This window comes from Amia ocellicauda, chromosome 17 (assembly GCF_036373705.1).
Source record: "Amia ocellicauda isolate fAmiCal2 chromosome 17, fAmiCal2.hap1, whole genome shotgun sequence".
In the NCBI taxonomy this organism is placed as follows: Eukaryota; Metazoa; Chordata; class Actinopteri; order Amiiformes; family Amiidae; genus Amia; species Amia ocellicauda.
The window spans coordinates 17,360,618-17,382,721 of NC_089866.1; the positions used below are offsets into that span (position 1 = coordinate 17,360,618).

General features: G+C 41.2%; 1 protein-coding gene across 1 annotated transcript in view; it reads right to left on the reverse strand.

Annotated features, from left to right (window-relative positions):
- The window catches only part of znrf3 (zinc and ring finger 3), a 70,737-nt gene extending 50,064 nt beyond the window's left edge, over positions 1-20,673 (reverse strand). Inside the window, exon 1 of the mRNA XM_066689326.1 lies at positions 20,123-20,673. Coding sequence (XP_066545423.1) covers positions 20,123-20,350 — 228 coding nt within the window. The 5' untranslated portion in view covers positions 20,351-20,673. The remainder of the gene's footprint in view (positions 1-20,122) is intronic.
- Between the last annotated feature and the right edge of the window lie 1,431 nt (positions 20,674-22,104).

Below are 22,104 nucleotides of genomic sequence, written 5' to 3' on the forward strand. Positions count from 1 at the left end.
AAAACAAGTAAAAGCCTTTCACAGACAGACAGTTGAACGAAGCATAGTATAATGCACGATACTAATGGAAATGAGAGGTTAGGGGTTACATTCATAATCTAACATGCGATAGTTGTGAGCCGGCATTCTGCTCATATGAAGACCTAAACCTAAAAGCCTGAAATGGATTTGGAACTCATTTCAAACTAAACTATTCTGTCTCTTAAGTGCAGGCAGCACAAAATCGACCATATCAAAAGCAAGGGCCGCAATGCATCACCCTGTGGTGATCAAACAAACTCTCTCCTGAGAAGAGGAGCTCGGGCTGAATGGGGAACTGGGAGCTCCATTGGGGAGCCGCCAGCAACTGGCAAACACTAGACCTCATCCATAACTTGGAAAAGGAAAAGTCTGCAGGCAAACAGCGAGGGGTAGCGGACAAAAGGAGCCGGTTGCCTGGGAGAGGGAGATCCAAGGCAGCAACAATGTCCACATCAAGCACCAGGCCGCTGGCAGAGCTCAGTGGAGGTGCAGTTTCATTGCGCTTGGGGGTCACCGACTGGACAATGAGAAAGCACTGGTGAGCAGCTGGCCAGTAGAATGGAAAGGCTTTGAATTAAGAAGGGGAAAGGAGGGATGGGGGAGGAAGGATAGACTACTAACCATAGCCACCCCTTCATCCCCCTCCAACACCCTTCCCCCCCACCTTTAAAGCTAACCAATATCACCACCACCCTGTCTCCGAAAAAGGGGAGGGGGTTGGGGAGTGTATCTAACAAACACTGCTCTTGGAACTCAGCCGAGTGCAGCTATTGTGCGTCCATGTCACACAAAAGGGGGCAACAATCCCTTGTTCCGCCACGCTGTCAGATAAAAGTGAGAAAGGTGCTTGTGGGAGGATGGGGGGGAGTAGGGGTATATTAATGCCACTTATTCAGCATGGCTTGAGCAACTGAGGAGGAGAAAAGCAATTTTACTCAACGATTTTGTTGGTTAACACATCATTTAAAAAAACAAACCCACTCGGGAAAATATCTGACGCCACCCAACGGAGGGAAGAAAACTTCAGTCACGACACACAAAGACACGTGTCAACATCCTCTATATCTGAAGGGCAAATCGCTTGGAAATCTGTGCCTTTCTGAACTTCGTTTCAATTAGACAATATTCTGGAAACAATATAAACCTCTGAACAGTGCGCTTCAAACATTGTTTTGTTTTTCTTACGTCAAGAACAGGTGGAGCATCATTACGTCTCCAGCATGATTGCTTTTATCCAAATGTAGTGGTAAAGACTCCGAAGCTGCTGAAGATACACGTCACAACGGTCCGGCCTCAGGCCCCACGCTCTCCAACACCCCAGTACAAAACGCACACATTTCATGACACAACCTGACTGGATCTGTGTCAATTTATTAAATTAGCTTCATCTTATGGGCCTCAACTAGTAGCCATAAAGCTGAATCAGTCATAAAAAAATATATATATATATATATATATATCAAAGGCCCTCGATTCCTGTTGTTTAGTTAGCTACATCTATAAATCAGCCTTGGTAGAGAAAGCTCCCCGACTGTGCAGGTCAGATGAGCTGAAATGAAGGGGGAAGGGGGTGTATTTTAATGTGAAACCTGATAAGGGACCTAACCCGTATTCAGTGTACAGGAAAAGAAACCTAGCCTCAGTATTCGTAAGTTGGTCATAGTTAGTTGAGTTTGTGAAAAAATAATGCGCGTTTCAAAATTGCATTTCCATTTCTTCAGAACAAGTGCCTAGACTATTTCTAACAATGTTTCAAAAGACCAGGAGTGTTTCACAAAAGCTGTCAGGCTTTCATGTGCTTATTATTAGTTATTTTACCTTTTTTGTTTTTGTAATTCAGGTTTTAATCACAGCCATATGAGTCATAGTCTGGGAATCATCTGTTACACCAAGTTTATTTCAAGGTTAAATAGGAAGGAGATGTGTAGTGGCTGAGATTAAAAATCCCTTTATTGCTTCTCAAGAGTGCGACTGACTCAGCGTTCTGTCCGGAAACACAACGCATCTGACATCAAGTATAAATGTGACGACAAGCTTCAAAACAACACGTCTTAGTAATGAAAACTATCCCGTCACAAAAACTTGTTACAAACTTCAAATGTCATGAACTCTTTTACGAAATGGTTTTCTGGAACCGAGAGCTCATTGTGACCACTAATAAACAAATCCAGAGTCTGGTTTACCCGATATGTTTAAAGGAAAACTGAATGTGATCATTTTGAACGACACAGTTCCCAAGGGGTGCTGGGAAAACAAAAAGAAATGGAAGTGTGGGCAGAGTGAGAAAATTAAACTCTAATTGGTGTGGAAATAATTCCATTACCATATAGCTCTCCATAAAGACTGATCTGTTCTTTTAAACGCTTAAATGTTTATGAACTCACTGCTATAGAAACCGGTATAATAGCTGCCCAGCAGAACTCCCGACAACATTTATTCAGCGTGTTTATCTGCAAAACCCATACAAGGTGCTATATTGTTCACTTAACTTTAAAGACTTTTCCTAACCTACAGTAAGGAAGGGGGAGTTAAACATTAACCCATTTTACATTTCCAATTTACTCTCACTTAAGTAATTAAACTCAGAATGATACATCTGAAGAGATAGTGGCCAATTCAAGAAAGGAACAACAACAAAGAATTGAGGGCAGGGATTAATTGGGTTGGACAGTTTTGACAGTCCTCCAGAGAAAGCTTGTTTATTTATATGGTTGGTGTCACTGGAAAATTCAAAAGCCATGCAAAAAAACATTCTTACCCGATGATAAAATAGAATATACATTTCATAACACCCAGCAGTTCACAAGTGCACACACAGTCCATTTAAATGCCATAAAATTGTTTGAAGCTTTCGCCTTCTTTCTTTTTTTTTATTAGAAACAAGGAACCATTTAGTGTGCAATATCCTCTTGGGTATTTGGCTTAAGATAAGAGAATGCTTTAAATTGTTCAACACAGAATAATTTCAAGGGAAATGTTAAAAAAAGAAAAGTACAGTTACTGCCCTTATAATGTTGGGAATTTTCAATGTGAAAATTTGCATATTCATTTTTTAGAGGCATGTCGCAACTCCCATGAAATGGAATTGCCAAATACATATAAATGATTACACTATATTACACTATCAGTAGGTAAATCTTGCTCAAATTATTAATGAATCACGTAAGACGTAATCTGTTAGCAGTGAGAATTAATAATATATTTAAAACTTTTTTCCTAGTTTTTAATCTTTCAGAAAATAGCCTTGGATGTTGCAATGCTACATAACAACTCTCTCTTATTTGTTTGGGTACTTGGCCTATCTAACTTCCTTAGTGCTAAAGAGCCCTATTTACACAAGATTGTGCACTGTACAACCCCACTTTAATGAAACTATAACAGGTACATAAAAAAATTACTATTTCAACTAAACTGGGCCAAGAATTCATCATGAAGGAATGGTTACATAGAGACAAGAGATGCATGAATCTTTCAGTGACATTCACACTATTTTAAAAGTAAGTTTAGTGACAAACAAAAAAAAGGGACACAAGCAGATATGGGGGCAGCAAAAAGCAAACTGAATTTAATTTAGGAGTAGAGAAATAGGTGCTACAAGTTTGCCAAAGCACGTCTAGCAAGAACACAAAAAAGAGAGAAGGAATTTAAATTAGAGCTCATTTATTGCTTTCACCTTCCAACAAAGGAACGACAAAATGACATGGTTCAATTAATAAATAGACACACACACACTCAGACACATCACGTAGTTCCTTATGCATATTCAAAAAAATGTTTGACTCGTTTAAAATAACTAATAGGAGAGAGGGAAGAAAAACAACAACAGAGACACCTCAATTAGCATAGCCATTTGCATTTCAACCGCTCAAATGAATTTCAAATAGTACAAATCCATTTACATGTAATGAGGGGAAAGGTTGCTTTGGTGAACAACCTGAAAGCTTTCATTAACCTGTGGCCTACAGTCTGCTGCGGCAGTATTAATGATCAGGTGTTTAACATCTTAACAAGCTAGCCGGGGAATCCAGAGAGTCTCCCTCACTGTGAAGTCTGCAGCGCTTCCACATGAAGAGACACTATTGGAAAACATTCGCTTTGACCCTTTTGACATCTCTCACTTAGACGCAGATTTAAATCCTTCCAGTAAAATCATTCTCCCGCTTCAGCATGAATACCATTTCTATTTTTAATGAATTAATCAAGTCGGCAATTTATTATTATTATTATTATTATTATTATTATAAATTTGAAAGATAATGAGAGCAAGGGCTAGACCAAAGCAAAACGTTCACCTACCCACGAATCGCAAAGTATAAATCGGTTATTAACTGCTAGTTAATACTTCTGAAAAATAATTTATACAGTTTAGCATAATTGCATTCTCATACCAACACATTAACTATCTGCATTCAATCTTTTATTTCTGTCCCTTGAAAGACCTGATGCAGGGAGATCTGTGAAGGTTTTAGAATTGGAGTCAAAACAAAAGAATGCAGAAATGACTTTCAGATGTAATTAACCTGAGGAAGTGTAACGTCCGGCGAGACTGATCAGATGTTTAGACTGAAGAACTTGACTAAAATGCCAAACAGGAACGTACTTCATTAGTCCAGCAGGAGAAGGTGGGGTCCTTCTTCTCTGGCCTATTATGGAAACTAATAGCTATATCCTTTATGAACAGCGGCACGTCTGATTGAGTCGGAAGTGCAGTGTGTGAGGCTCAGGGTGGGTTAGATATTTCCAGGCCCTAGTTCAGGTCCTGGTTACACTAATTATGCAGATATTGGCTTTGGATCCACCATGTATTTTGAAGATGAAGTTCTGAGTTGTTTTTGCGGTCAGCTACATTAGAACAACCAGAGACTTAAGTTGAAAGAAATGCAATGCCCTTCAGACTAGGGCCAACCAATCCTGGATAGATTTACAATCAGTTGCTCTAGAGATTGTGTTCGCCGAGTAGAAGGAAGGTAGTAAGACATGAGGTAGTGAGAACTTGCACTTATATTTGTTTCTTCTTCCTCAAAAATGCTGAGGAGAAACTCAAACTCAGAATAGCTCAAAATACACTGTTTGCTAAACAATGTATATTATACAGACCATACTCTTGGAAAGGATAAGTCTACTATACACAGCTGTTTCTATTGTATTTCTTCCACAAGCAATTTATCACAACCACTGAATGGAGAGTAATCTTTTAGTGTTAAAGTTAGAGAAAAAAAAAAACATTATATATGTTTATTTATTTATATCATATGTATAAGTACATACAACAGCTTCCTTCTCATATAATAGTTTAGATACCATGAATATATACATTTGCTCCATAAATATGTGTATGACTTCATGTTACTTGCACATATAGGCAATTTTCAGACTTGCTATAAAGCGAGTGAGGTACAGCTACAAATATTTCCTGCTTCCACCATTATAGACTCCACCCTGTGCTCCACTGTGCTCTGTATTTAATGTATGTTCAGTCCACAAAAGTGCTGTTTGTTGCCCGAGTTAAAATCACCTTTTTAATGCCACTAACCAGACCATGTACAGATGGAGAGGAAGCCCCAATGATACGGATGCCTACAGTGATAAAAAGTGAGAGGAAAAGCTCAAATTAGATCATAAAAAGAGACCCCCCCACACATACATACACACTCACACACAAAAAAAAAAAAAAAAAAAAAAAAAACACACCACACAACCTTTCAACCACAGACCCCTTCAACATTCAAACAGGAGCGTCTATTCATGCCATGAGACAAAGAGGAAAGTATACACCAACTATCCCAAGTATCCCAAGCATGTATCCAAAGTAGATATTTGCGAGAGATATCATTTTATTCTTTGTGTGCCCCGGCTATCCTGCTCCGGCCTTATCTGGCATCTTCCGATTCCCTTGCTCCGTTTAATTTGGTTTATAATATCAGGGCGCAAGGTGGCATATTGGAGGGGAGGGTTGTTGTTATTGGTGGTGGTGGTGGTAGGGAGGGTGGGGGGAGAAAAAGGCCTTTGTTTGTCCCTCCTCACCCATCCATACCCGCCAGGCCCGGGCCTGCGCTCATGCAGAACGCAGGCAGTGGGGGGAGTCTCCCTTGGCGCCCCTGTGTGTGCCGTGATGCCGGGTGAGGACAGGGCCCTTTGATGTGCCGTGAGCTTCGTGCTCTGCGGCAAATTCCCGGCTCGTGATAGCATCGGTCTCCCAGCTCTGGGCCTGTGTGCAGGGCTGTGATAAAGGAAGTGCAGATAAGAGGAAATACAAACTGTGATGAGAAACACATTTTGCCAGACAGTGAACCAGAGGGGAAAAAAAAGTCATTCTGAAAGGCTGCAGTTCTGGGGCAGAACAAGAACGTGGCATCCAGGGCTCGAGCTCATTTGTTGTGTGTGTATTTATTTTAAATGTGGTTTACTTTAAAATCTTGTTAAAGGACTGTGCTAACAAAAGCAGAGTTTATCCAAAGCTGGAAGTTATTTAAATCAGACTCCCAAACTCTATGAAACAGTGGAATGACATAACTGCTCTCCATATTAAATCGATACCTAAAAGCCACATATTGGCTGCACTCGCTCGCATGTAAACGGGAGTCAACAAAACCATTTTCATGTTGGACAAAAGTTGGAGGCTTAGACCATTTCTAAAACAACATGATGCTCGCTTCAAAAGTACGCTTGAAACAGCTGCATTCCCCGAGAACAAACAACAAAAATATAAATAACTGCTGCTCTGTGCTGTTAACTGACAGAGTGGAAAAGACAGGTGTTATAGTGACAATAGTGCTCTTAAAGAAAAGTATCCATTTATCCCAGTATCAGCTTACAGACGTGAATGAGGAGGCAAACCGATTGAGGGGCGGGAGGAGAGGATTGTCACTCTATACACTGCATTGTTGTTTTGGATCAGATCCCAAAGGCACTGCAAGCCAAGAGCATGTACCCATGTGCTAGTGAATGGACAACGGCATAGTTTCCAGATAAAGTAGGATGTTGCATCGAGATCTAAAATCTCTTCCGGAGGTGAAAGCAAGTAAAAAAACTGCACCGATGCATGCATGCTTTCGGTTTCTTTAGTAAAACGTATTTTTATATCCCATTGTGGTTTACTCTGGTCTCAAATGTCTGATGCACGTTTCGAGGAGACTTCAATTAGGGGTCAAGTGGTTAAACCAAAGAAACAGGTTTAATTTTGCTTGAGATCTCAAAATAAATACCTGTAGGAACCCAAGCACCGAGATCCGAGACTTGTGCCTTGGCAGTGAATTTATGGCTCACCAATGACAATTCAAAGCGATAGTAATTTACAAATGAAGTGTAAAGCTGGCCTCGGGCAGAAGCAATCACATCAGGTTATTGAATTAGCCCTATAATTAAGCTTACCGGATGACAATTAGTTATGCAAACTTCTACAAGATGTATGCAATCCATTTAAATGTGTATGCTGCCAGTTCAATTACAGAATAAATATTGATTTCCAGTGATTCCTGGCATGTGAAGAGTTTGTTTTTGTAATCCCAAATCCCACCAACTCCAGACACCCATGAAAATATCTATATGCCTCTCTGAAAAACATTTTTGGGATATTTATTTGCTTTATATGCTGATGTAACAATGCAGATGAGGATACCCAGCCCTTCCATTTACACCTTTCTTGGGAATAATTGATCAAGGATTTGGATATAAATCCGACCCTGGTTTACTGTTCCTTCCAATTAAATACAATACGAGCAGGTAGTGATCGGAGGGTAAGTCCCTTGTTGCTTACTGCACTTGTTACACGCATGCTGCAAGTCAGGACAGCGTTCTGCCGCGGATTAATCCTCGTGTGTCAAAGTGGCCGAGCTCATCCCTTACAGCTTTGTGCAGGTTCCTGGAAAATGCAATCTGCGAATACACTGTTGCAGATTGCTACAACTGGGACTCGCTCCCTCATCTCTTGAAAGCGATGAGCTACTCGTTGTAAATTACATTTGCGCAGGAGGAAAAAGTTGCATCATAATTATCACCAACATCTAGGGCCTGTTGTTTTTCGATCCAAAGAAGACAAAGCACCTGGGGGGGGTTAGAACAAGTCTGACGTCGGTTTGTGGCCTCAGAGCAGCATGTAACCCTTTGAAGTGCGTAACCAGGTGAAGCTGCAGGTTACGTACAGGTACACAACACAAACACAATCAAACTGCTAAGTAATAGTGGCGTATTCTTTAGCCTTTTGTGTTGTTCTTGTTTGTTGGTTCGTCTTTCCACAACATTCAAATAAAGATTATATTCTCACGTACGTTGCCTCTCTCAGACATAGGAACAAAGGTCAGTTGTTAGTGATAAAAAAAAAACACTATTACACCCAGGTTTGAAAGCTAATACAAATGGAAAGAAAATGAAAAAGGGTCTCTCAAATTCCAGAAAGGAAAGAGTCAAAGCTTCAACTTTTTTATGAAATATCCATTACAGTCTGCGACATAGGCGCATGGGAAAGTAAAACCAAAAACCAGTCTCAAAATCATGGGGTTCTGCTTCTTTAAGAGCATAACAATCCATAGCAACCTAATTACAGGGCCTCGTCTGAACAGAGGCAGTTGTGTGCGTGATACTTTCGTTTTCCACATGCAGCCTCCGGAATTTTAGGATTATACATTCGGTGTTATTTTATTTTCTCTTCAGAATACAGAATGAACGAAAACCCGCCGATTATGGTCGAAACCAAAGGGCCTTTGTAAAGAATTAGCTCGATGATGAGCCGACAGGAAAGGGTGGGAAAGCAGAAAGTGCAGGGATTCGTTGAATGCTACAAGTTAATTCAGACTGAATGTGTGTGTGTGTATGTATCACCTTGAGAGCAACTCTTGACGTCTGTTAAGTGATTTTAAAAGGCACAGAAGCATGAAGGCGCACAAATGCAATCACGCCGTCCCTTCAGTTTGACACGGTTATCCTGCCCTGGCAAGAATTTCATCGCAGCTGCTCTGTCAATAATTTTGTTTCATCCTTTTAAGATGCTCTAACATATTTGTGGGATCTTGCATCCAACAGATTAACATCACGAAAGCAGAAAATCATATTCTGAAATGATGGCTTTGTCTCCTTCAGGCAGAGGATTGTATGGTGATCAGTTTAGCGATATATTGTTGCATCACTAGATAACTAGATCAACACTAAGGTAAGATCATAGCAGGGCAGACACTTATAATGGAAAAAGAGGTTTAAGAAGAAAACAAACAAAACATTAAACACAAATAAACAACACAGTAATTCACGTGTGATTGCAACCAAGTAACAAAAGGAAAGACAGCACCTTCTTGCAGTATATTTAAGATTAAACGAATAGTGCTGACCTTTACATAAGCAGGGTATCAGATCCTGTCTTGGGGATATTAATGTGCACGAGGCATTCAGTTAAGAAAATGTCAGAACTATTCCCATGTCACTTTAATCATAGCCCAAATCGGCACACCAGATTAGCATTCTCCATTTAGGTTCTGCCGACTTAATCCCCAAATTCTTTATACTTAAACCAAGCATCCACAATGGTGATCCATGCGGACCTCACAGACTTTTATCCGAAGCCATAAATGTCTTGCTCGGAATTGAGCTGTAAAGGTCAATACTATATGCCAAAAGCTATATAAAAGACAGTGATTTAAAAGCATCTCACCTGCAAATGTCATAGCTTAGATAAACACCAAATGACTACATAGAGACTTTTTCAATTTCCCTTTCATTATATATATTATTAATAAACAAACACCCTTCAGATGTATAGCCCTGCTGCACAGGAAGAAGAAATACAAAATAAATGTTTTATAGCATTTTCCAAACAAAATCAAGTGCGGGTGAGCGGAAATTCAGCACTATACAAAAAAGCAGCATACCTGTATAAACTTTACACAGAATGGAGTCAACTAGGTTTCACCTGTTGTGTACTTTGGGTTCGCCCATTGGATAAACCTTCTTTAAAAGCAGACAAAAATGTAAGCAAACAACGCCCCCCCCCCCCCCATACACACACACACACAATCCCATTTCACCCCCCTATCCCAGCTTTCAGAACATACCAATTGCCAGTAAGTAAACAGATTAATGAAAAGAAGGGGGTGCAGAAATCAATAGTTTAGAAACAAAAGAAATGAAAAACTCTCCCCTCGCTCAGTGAGCACGAACAGCCTTTGTTTCAGATGTGTTTTGCTTGAAGGACACAATTACATCATCAACAGTTTTTAGCTTTCTGTATCAATCATGCATTACTCAGACGCTACTTTGAAGAGCCTGCGCTTTGCTTTGATCTCGGTGCTCCAAAGCCTAAGAGCCAGGTGATCATATCTACTTATAGTGCACATTCGGGCGGCTCCCCGCGGCAAGATTCCAGCACCCATTCACACCCAGCCCATCCCTAATTGCCTGCTTGTTTAAAACTGGAAATCTATAATGATAGGTAAAGAGAGAGGAGGAAAAGCATTATCCAACTAGAGTTTTCATTTTCGCACTATAAAATGCGGAGTTAATGAATAAGCACTCCCAGTAATCACCAGTATCATCTTAAAGACTTCGCTTGTGGTATATCCCCAACCGTGATCCCTGCGCTTTCCTCGACTGGAGTTTAACTACAGAGGAACAGAGCGCAGGAGGGCAAGCACAAACACATTCTGGAACAGCAGCAGAACAAACACAGGTTCTAAGAAGGTTGGAACTGGAATTAAAAGGAGTTGGATCCATGAAGTCTTGATTACTGGGATTGAGATCATACGATTTCTACTCCCATCTCACCCTAACACTACAATAGACATTTTCCCTGCGCTTGTTTCAAATGAGAAATTCTTCTACATGACAACAAATCAAGAACCACAGACGCAGACTGAAGTGAAGAAAAGTATTAGGACTTTTGTGTGACAAGAACCGTTCCACTTCCCCACAATGATATTACATCCAGATACAGTTAAAGCTTGTGAACTAAAACAGCAGGTATTGTTGCAAACGTTGACCCTTCGGAAGCAGAAACAAAGCTGATCGTATTAAAAGACGTTTTAAAATAATTCTCACGATTTCATATCTTACCAAATTCTCAATTATTAGGAATGATTGATACACATTAAGAGGTATTCAATAATGGAAGTTGATTTTTTTAAGTTCATTTGTTGGAGATGTTGATGACAATGAAAACTGAAAGGTTCAACAAAATAAGAGATCTTGGTTTATTTTATTTTTCTGCAAGTTATCATGAGATTCTCCAAAGCTCTTTGTGACTTTTACAACAATGACATTCATGACAACCAAATAGAGAAATAAATCCTCTCATTCAGCACAATACTAAAGTGTTATGGCAAGCATGTCCCTTCATTATTAATCTGTGATCTGTCCCCTGAATGACTATTATATTCTGATTAGCACATTTTACACTGTAGTGATCTGGAGACCATACTCCCAGAACATAAATGTAAGAAAAACAAAGACACAAAAAGAAATGAAACAAAGTGAAATCACATCCTCAGCTCCTCCAAGTGAAACATGCGAATGCATTGGAAGCAGCAACTCATTTATATGTCATCACCAGGGAATTAAGCACAGAGACAACTTGCCATATTTAAACAGCAAACGCAATTCATCATCCTGCTGCAGCCTCCTCCTCATTAGGAAGAGCCGCCACTGCGCTTCAGACCCTGCAAACGTGTTCGAGAGGGTGAGCGGCAAGATGAACAGCCTGTGCAGAAGAACGCAGCCAGCTGAGCCCAGTGCATCTGGCCGACCTATAAATTACACAGGCAAGCTGTCTATAGGTATCCATCGACACCGGACCACTACCTACAGAAAAAAGAAAAACTTCGTACCAGCTTGGAGTAATAAGCCTAATAATGACAAAATGATGTATATAGATAAGCAGACTGGTCGACAGACAGATTAATAGATAGAGAAGATGTCAGGTGCAGGTAGGAGACCGACTTTAATACTGATCATTATTAATATTGACCTTTGCATTATTTTGATTTAAGAAATGCTTGCCCCGTCCTGGCAGCGAAACGTACATCGAATCCAAGTTTGAGGGAGAACTTATTAAAAAACGCAGCTCATCGTTTTTTAATTTCAGGGACCAGAGGGAGTCGTTGACTTTCTGTCTGGAACAAGGTGCACACACCTGAGATGATAAGTTAAAGTCTGCAACGGCTTACCTAAAATACAGGCAATGTTTCACGTAAAGCATGGCATTATGCTAAACATGGATTGAAGATGCATTCAATCATCCTGTATCTCTCTGAAGAGATTCACAATAAGACCAACCCAGCAAGAAGCAAGAGTGTAATATATCACCAGTTGATACAATTACATTCAATCGTACACGATGCTGGTTAGGCATCAAAAGAAATATGACTAATATAGAGCAATTATTTTCAATTACCATTAGGCAAGAGGAATATGGGTTGATTCAAATGTCAGATGCCCTTTTGAGCGTTGTTTTCTTTTCTTGCATGCGCGTTGTTTTGGTTCAATATCACCAACAAAACATGTCATAGAAACATTCAATGGGTGTATGAGAGACACTCCATTAAAGCAATAGACATTATGACTAAAACACATATGCAATTATGTCAACAATGGAGGCAATTATACACTAAGAAAGGTCGAAACCTGTTGCAGACTCCCCATATGCCTGAACTTAAGCCCAGAAAGTCAGTACTTATAACAGCAAAGAACACAGCAAAACAGCACAAAAAGTACAAAAGAGAGTGGACAAAATAAAACAAACCGGTTACAGAATGCATTTCATTGAGCTACCTTCAACACAGCCAAAAAAAAAGGCCAGCATTTTGGACTGGTACCATTAGTCAGCACATTCCTAACTGACACCAAAGCATGCCTTTCCCTAACATACTATTGAAAGCATTGTTACTTCATAACTCTCTCACATCATTGTGTGTTTTTTTTTTGTTCCACTCGGTGCTGGCGACTGGAAGCAGGGGAGGAGTTGGGTTTTTCATCACTTTTTAATAAAACGATGATGACAGAATAATTCAGTGGAGAAAATATTAGCCTGTCGCTCCTCACAGGACTCAGCCTCCTGGTAAAAACAGCAGCGTGCTAAAGTGGCAGCCCATTTCCAGACCCACGCATTATTGGGAGCGCAATGAGAAGAAGCATCTTTAATCTCGGTTTAGTGCACTGTGTTGCTAGAGCTACAGCAACTCACATCCCATGCAAATTATGAAAATCAAAATCTGTAGGTGAACGTTTCGCATGCTACCGTCATTGACACCTGAACTACGAAGCCACCAAATCGCCAAAGACAAATGTTTGCTAGTGATGTAAAAGCTCAACCGTGTTTCCAGACACACCAGACTGTATTTATTCACATTTAAACACAAGGCAACCAATGCACCTGAAAGAAAGAAACACTATAAAATGTCAATTAAAAAAACAGCTTGCCTTTACGTTCGTACGGAGGCCTTCATTCCAAAGCACTCCAGAGTGCCACACAGAATCAAAAATAAAACAAAGCTCATGAGGGGCACACACTCCAGTTACAAGTCACTTGTGCAAACGGCACATTAAAAAAATATATATTTTCTTCAGCGCACACTTAGACTCTAGAGTTTCAGCATTCCTGACGTCAACTGGACAGGAGTTCTGCAGACAGGCACCGCAGCAGCTGTAGGCCCAGGCCTTGGCCGATTTCTGACGATGTAGCGGGATAACCAACAAATCTGCATTCGTGTGATCTTAGTGGAGGACTTGGACCACATGTGGTTCAGAGCTTCCTTGGATTGGGATTGCCTTTGCCCATGAAGGACTCGCAAAAGAATTATAATCACATCACACTGAAGGAACTGGGAGAGCAGTCTTTATTCCATGAAAAGAACTGTTTGTTGAGTTATGGAGGGAAAAAAAATGATCTTTTGTATATTTCAACCCTAATAAATGATACTCATACAAAACAGTATGGATCTATTTCGCACACGATCCATGTAAATTTAAAAATGTTAAATATCTGAAAGAGATTCACAAAATGGTATATATTATTGAAACCAAAAAGGCTATATTGTCCTGCTTCACTGGCCATTTTCACAACTAAGATTTAAAAAGCATAACCTCCTGACAGTCACATTGTCTTACTGCTACCATTACATGCTGTGAATACCTGACATATACATATAAACTTAATTGAACTTGTGCTTAAGGAACTATACCACACTTTCATTTGAATATGCAACAGATTTTGAATAAGTGCCGGCCAGAAAAGGAATGCTTGGGAGAACGATCAAACGTGTCTTGTGTGAAAAACTAATTAAATGTAAGTGATCAGCACCACCTTACTATGAATAGAAGATTCCACCACAGCTATTCATCACTGGAGCCTAATTACGTTTGTTTTTCATTATGTTGTTTGGTTGCTGTAACACATTGCCAATCGTCCCTGCAAACGATCAGCTTCGGCCACAAAACAGTTTAAAATCATTTTGTACGTCACATTTAGTTGGTTACCTGTATTTAGACACTTCTGTTATGAAATAGCCTTTGCACAATCCATATAATCTTAATCTCAGATGCATGCATTTGACTAATTTGATCAGCTCTCTTACCATAGGACTCAAAATATATAAACATCTAATGCCTATTTTGTCTGGTTATGCTCCATCAGTTTATTTGTCAGACTCAAAAATTGTGAATTCCTTTCTTACCTACTGAAACAATCTACTGACATTAGTAACAAGTACAACAAGAAGCCTGCAAAAAACACCTGAAATAACCTTCACAAGCACTTTGGATTCACCGAGCAACCCGAGTCAAAGTGCCTCCATCACACGGCTCAGGTTGTTGGAGATATTATTTTAATTCACCTTGACAATAAATCAATACGAGTTCAAGGCGAGGGCAACTGGTAGTTCAGGCTTCAAGTGAGGAGACGGCACTTTTCTCATTTCGTATTTTTTAAGGGTGCACAGAGAACTGGAGCTGCCTAAAAATATTTCAGAAACATCAAAGCAGGACCTGTTAAATTAAAAATGCTGTCACACATTTTCAAAAGTAGCCTCCAGCACTGCTAGCTCTGACATGTGTCTCTTCCAGGTTGAACGTAGAGGAGAAGCCGGCGATTGAGTCCCTCTGCTACACAACAGTGCCAATGAAACAGGCAAAATCTAAAATGTTCAGTAGTCGCCTTACACATTAGCAGGGAAATCAGCTTCGAGATGAGCATGTTACGCAAAAGGCGCAGGTGAAATGTGTAAGTTCAACAGGAAAGAAAACTTTTTTTGGGCAGCATACACAGACAGGAGAACAAAGGCCATTTTTTTAAACCCATGTTTGGTTGCCAGAGTAATTCTCCCTTGACTCATAGACGCACTAAAAAAAGAACATCACTTGTACGTTAAAAAAAAAAAAAAAAAAAAAAAAACTGATTTATGAAATAAATAGAGATGACCAACTTACAGTGAGTTTTCCTCCCCCTATCCAAAGAGAAAAAAGACAGCTTCAAATTATGCAGGCTGGAATATGAAAGTCAAAGTGGTGGCGGTTTTAAACGATAGTACTTAAAATGTAACTGAAACCACAAAACCAATAAATGGAAAAAGTAGTCAGGCTCCACTTTAACCTTTTAAAACCATGCTGAATGTGGCTACTGTTGGCTGAGGCTGGGAGTGGCAGGATTATAGTACGTCTTGTCTGGGAAAGGACTGTAATGGATTTATGTACTCCACTGGGGAAATCTGGTGCAGAATCAAGGAGGACACATTACAAGAAACGACCGAGGAATTTATTTTGAGCACCTCTCTACTCTGGGGAATCACGACATTTTAAGCACAACTGCAGACTTCAGTTCATTCTGCCTTCTTCCTAGTACAAAACATGCTTCAATCTAGGAAAATAAGGAAAGCGCTATTGACTTCACGAGTAATCTTTTCTGACAGGGATACTTTGCGTATAGTATTCAGGCTTGAATTAGCCCTCCACTAGATCATCAGCAGCAGGAATAGGCCAAGCCTCCCCTACCAGAGACGTCCTTCAATATTCCCCATCCGTGACATGCACCAGTCTGTGCCTTTGATCGTGTTTGACGGTGAGAATCTGTATATACCTACCCGTATCACAATGCAACTGCTGGGAGCAAAACATTAGTTCAAGGGGAATAAGTGATAAATACATTTTATGGCCTCACCAGACCAGAGTCCTTAATCCCATCAAAAACCTTTGAGATGAAAAGCAAAGGCCAACCAGGAGGAGGTCGCAGAGAGGCACGTTTACAAGAACAGGCTTACTTTTACATGTTGTGTTAATCACTATGTTGTACTGTTCGTTTAATCTGTGTAGTGCTCGGTGGCAACATTGTGAGGGGTGTGATAACAAATAAATGCAATAAGAGGGAATTTAAACTTATCCCACTATAATAGAAAGTATGCACCATGTTATATATAGTGGTCCCAATATCTTTGCAGGTTTATAGCACACTACACCACCGGAAGGGAGAGCATCAGCTGGCACTGATTTAATTGATTTCTCTCCCTTTTTTGACACCTTCACAGCTAAAATTGGCAGCTGGCAGGTAAACAGCGAACCCACTTGCCCACTGCAACACCAGCAACCATTGCTCACACTTCAACAATCCCAACAGAGTCAAAGACAAGTACTGGTTTTCATGGACCTCACAGTGCAAGATACATTTGAGAACACAAACACTAAATTAATTGTCTGACTCAAGGAATTCCTTTCGTTACATATAACTGATCTCTGCATGTCCTGATCGGACAGGCAGAGGGGTATTTTGTTATTGATGTTGTTGTATTTTTCTCCCACGAATTACATCAAACTCTAATAAAAAATGCAAATGATCTGATTACGGTTTAGCACCCTTGTCAGTCGATGCTGCACTTGTACTCTGCTGCTGGAGAAGATCAATACTGATCATGTGATGCTTTATAAAACTTAAAAAAAAAACACAGAAGCAATAATTATCACACTTCCTTATCAGGCAGCACAATGGGCTCTTTTATTTGTTCTGTTTTTTTCAAAATCTATGGTAATACAGATATAAATCCACAATCTGATTTGGCCTTCCAACAAACAGCCATGGTCTGAATGCAGGTTTATAGGCACTACATCAAAGAAATCTAGGAACAGCCTTTAATTTTTATTGAAGAGGCAAATGGGTTAACGCAAATCAATGTATGTGGGTATTAATATCCCTGTAACGGCTCGTCTTAACAGCCTGTAGCAGTGGAATAAATGTGTGACAATCTCCTTTTAATGTATCTAAGTGGCTCAGACAAGCAGCCACTAAATTAAATTGCCCCAAAAGCTTTCACCTCAAACATCAAATTATTACATGCCCGTGTCAAAGTGGACAACCATGAGGAAGTGCCTACATGATACAGCTTTCTGTTTATTAAAATATGTGAATGTATTTAACCATTCGATCTCACACTTAATTTGACATTCGTCTGTATGTACTGGTTATTTAAACAGTATTTAAACACGTAGGCCCACTTTAATTGAAGTAAGTAAGTTTCAAACTTGCTTCGATGCATTTAAAAATATCTCCATAGAAATATCCATTCCATCTAACAAAACAATATCCTTAATCTTTCATTTCCAACGATGCAACAATAATACTTTAAACTGAGCAGCAATATAGGACAGATCTTTCATACAGTAACTTAAGAGTTGCTGAAATCATTATATAAACAGACATCAATTCCCTGGTCATTACGAAGCGGAATTAGAAACAATTAGAGGATTTGCCAGAAAACGTTAGTTTTGTGTATCAGCCAAAATAAGTCATAGATACTTTCATCTAATGGGAAGCAAGTTGAAAATGGAGTTAACTTATTTGTTTTGGCACAGCAGGACCTCCTAAATTTTCACACGTGTGGGTAGGGGTCGTACCAAAAGACTCATCTTCCCTTTCTTAAGACAAAGGACTAGATGTTTGTTTCCACCTCTAAGAGTGCAAAACGAGTTATGAGAAGAGTCATGTAGCAGAGATGGACTTTCTTTGCCGATATATAGATAGGTCACAATATCTAAACACACGGGCTGGACGCTGGCAGATCGACTGAAAACAGTGCCATACAAAAGTGGAGAAAAAGAAACACTAGATTGGTCCGCAATAAAGAAGGACACAGTAAATGAAAGGTCTGAATAAAATAGTGGGGAGAAGCAGCAAACATTCATGGTACAGACAAGGACTCATCCAGCCCAACTGGGTCCCATAATCCCATTTCAATTTGAACTACAAAATATTTAGTTTATTTCTTTCTTATCTCCAAATTAGTGTGACTGTAATTACAATATCATGATAGGGCAGGGACTCTGCTTCCCTTATATAAAAAGTATTAAAAATCTATTTCATATCCACTTGTGCATATAAAATTCATTTACAAATTCAGCTTTAAGAAATATTTCATTTACTACCTTAGCTCTACTAGTGAGAAGCTCTCAGAAGTAATTAAAATAAACAGGTTTACTTTCTACAGCTTTACAACCACAGAAGCTGAAGTACATAAATAATGACTGCAGACAAATCCACAGGTGAAAATACAAAAAGCAAGGCCTGTAATGAGAGTTCAAATACATTCAGCAATGAAAACGCCATGCAAGTCCATATTCCCAGCAATGCTCTTACACAAGGGACTTTTCAGGATAATGGATTATTGCAAACTTGATAATGAGCTTGAAAAAAAGAAACGTGGAAAAAAAGAAAAGAAATCTTCTTTAAATATTGACAGACTAATCAGAAAGGGAAAATACACAAAGCAAGTTCTATGTGCAAAGCAATTACAGCAATCGCAAGTTTGTCAATTATCTGTCATTTATCACTTTTTGAATTTGTTGCGAGATTGCTTGGTTGTGGATTTGATTTTGCACAGTGTAATCCCTGCACAGGGGCCGAGCAACGTTTTCAAGGATTTGCACCAACACGGGCATGTTAAAAAAAAAAAAAAAAAAGACAAAACTACTCCGTGCAACAACAACATTACTAATAATGCTTGCTATGGCATGCACACCATACGAGATGCTGAGATTACAAATGTGAGAAAGTTGCAACTTCAGCCGGGAGGACCGGCATCTCACACAGGAGCCCCAGGGGCCACAGGGCCCGTGAATGGATGCTGTAAGCAGGTCGCATCTGCAGCGGCTCTGCTGCTCAGATAACAAGCTGACCTTGAAAATGCCCAACGCAGGAGCTCGCACACTTCATGCAGTGCACGTCTGCCAGTTAACAATTCAACTTTTATCTCGCAGCAAACGCTTTTGTGAAAGATTGTTCCTCCCGGCACTCCTTTTTAATCACGCCAGACACATTTCACGAATACAATCCGCTTGTTCGTGTCCACCGATCCGGGGGGGGGGGGGGCATTTTTCTATAATAATATGCACATTAGCTCGGGTTTAGCTCAGTGCGCACGGAGAAGCACACATCACACGTGGTTATTGATGTAGCAGAACTGCACACCTGATGATATTAATAAATACATTGTTCTTGCATTGATGCTGGAATTGGGATTACTTTGTAACTCGTCTAGACACACCGGATTTAGCTCCTGCCTTTGAAGGCAAGACAAGATGTTTTAGCTCCACTAAGACACTTAATAAACTCTCCAGAAGGGGGGATCCATCCAAACCATCTGATCAAATCGTTAGGAGAGTATCCCTGAACTGAGCGGCGGCGGTGCTGTAGGACTGCCGACGTCACAATGCACAGTCACCTGTCAAGCTTAACTTTAACCCCCTGACTTTGTCTCAACAGAAACGTCGCTGGTGCCGCAGTAAATGCTCTGCCTGTCCTCCGGCGCGACGCGCACAGAAACCCCTGCCGCAACCTGTGCCGCCTCCTCCCGCATGTGCGCCCGCCGTGCTCACCCCCACCCCCGGTCCAGACGGGGCGAAAACATCCCGACCAGCTTCCCCGACACAGGGCCACACATCTCCCGCAAAACAAAGTTGCACAGAGCTGTTCACTGTGAGGTCCACTCTGCGCTGCACTAGATAGGAGCCATCTTGTGACCACATAACTAGTGCAACCCCCCCCAGCCCCCAACACCTACACCCCCCCCCCCAAACAAAAAAAAGTTACAGAACAGAAGAGTCCACGCATCCCACCCAGGTGAACCCCCCAGCTCAACCCCCGTACCTGCACGATCTCGCCCTCCGCACTGATCGTGGCCCCCGCTCTGGAGAAGCGCCCCTGCAGCCCCGTGGTGTACGTCGTGTAATCTCCATTGGGACTGGACTCGAAGAGCACCACTTCCACAAAGGCAGTATCCTTGGCCAGGATCGGTCCCGGAGACGTGGTGGCCACCAGGAGCACCAGGACCACCGCATCTGCGAAATAAGCCCCCCCTCGCCGTGGTGAAATCATCTTGCCGGCTGGATCAGCGCCGATCGGAACATAATTTCCAGTTTTTTTGGGGGGTAAAGCCCTGGGCTGCTTCTGCAAAGGAGACGTCGGGGAGAAAGTTGGAGCGCACAGGGGAGATCTCTCTCTCTCTCTCTCTCTCGCTCTCTCTCTCTTTCCCTCTTCTTCTGCTTCTGGATTGTGCAACGGGAACTCAATGCCGCAGACTGGACGTGTTTATTTCACCATTGCAGCCTTGTCAATTGCAAGGCTCTCTCTCTCTCTCTCTCTCTCCAGCTCTACAAAGCGGATCTCCTTTGATCTCCAAACACGTGATTTTTTTAGATTTTTTTTTCTCTCTCTCTCTCTCTCTCTCTCTCTCTCTCTCTCTCCCCAAAAGGGTTATCCCCACCCACCAATCTTCCTGACCCTACACTTTCCACTCCCAGATCTCAGCTGCCTTTCTCAGTTAAGGAGGCTCTACGGTGTTTGAGTAGGAGCTGCGTGGAGAGGAGATACAGAAATAGATTTTATTATCCCGATCGGCCCTTTTGTGATAGGATTCACATGCTGTTTCGCATCGCTGCTGTACGCGTTTGGTGCAGCCTATGCAGGATAAACACTTTGCATTGTGTTTGGACTGGATCGGCCTGGATGCACGGTCGACTTCAGCGCTTAAACCAACTCCCATCAACTTATACACGGGAACTACCTTAAACGCCCCTTTCGAAACACTCGTCGGCTCAGGCAGCCTCACTTTGCGAACCCCTTCTCGGCAGCTTAGGTTTTGCATAGCTGACGGCTTTTCATTTTCTGCCAAAATGTCTCCGAGAGTTTCTTTTAGTAAGCGATCTTGCCTTCTCCACGGTCACAATGGGGCCGCCTTTAGATGTAGCCTGCGAGCCCCATAGGAATTAGCCAACTTCAAAGCCTCCGCGCTTTTCCTTCGTTTTCCAGTTCGGAAATCCAGTTTTATTGAACAATCTCTGCAAATTGGATTTGTGCGCGGGAGAGAAAGGAGGCAGCCCAGGATGTGTCACATCTGCAAACGCAAGCCTGTCGCATTAAGTTGAGAAAGTGGCTCACACCGGTCCCAATAGTGCACATGCGCACTATAGAGGCCATGCTCTGGTTTCATATTTGTCACACTGTGATCAATAATAGGTATTGGTCCCGGAGTTGGGTTTTAGCTCCCCATTTGGGAGTGTGTGCCTGAACTTCATTGCCAATAAGAGGTGCAGCAGTGAGTAGGGTTAGGATCAGTGGTGAGGAGGCCAAGTGTTGCTCCGATTTGGTTTCCATACCATCCACATAAATGAAACCCAAAATGAGAAAGTGTTGGTGGTGGGTTCGTTTGAAAGACTGCCTCGGGGGATTGATGGCCGTGCTGCATCCATCATAGGGCGAGATCAGATCACACCAATGGGGAGGGGGATGAAGAACCTTGCTGACACTCAGTGGCAGAAGGCTGGTCTCCAACCTAGACATCCTATATGACGTGGTGTCAGTGTGATGGATAGGGAGCTGATTCTATTATAGTGCGGGTCTGGAAAGAAGCAGGGTGAGATTAAATGATAAAATGACAAAGCTGCCGTTCTTTGTGACCATAGGCATCGTGTGTAGGTGCTACCGACTTCAGTTGCACCGTTTACACTAGCACATGCCTGAAAGCGAATTGTGAATCCAGACACGTGGATTCTGTTTTGTCTGTTAAATTATTGGATAATTATAATATAATAAAAATTATATAATAATAACAAGAATGTACAATATCTGAA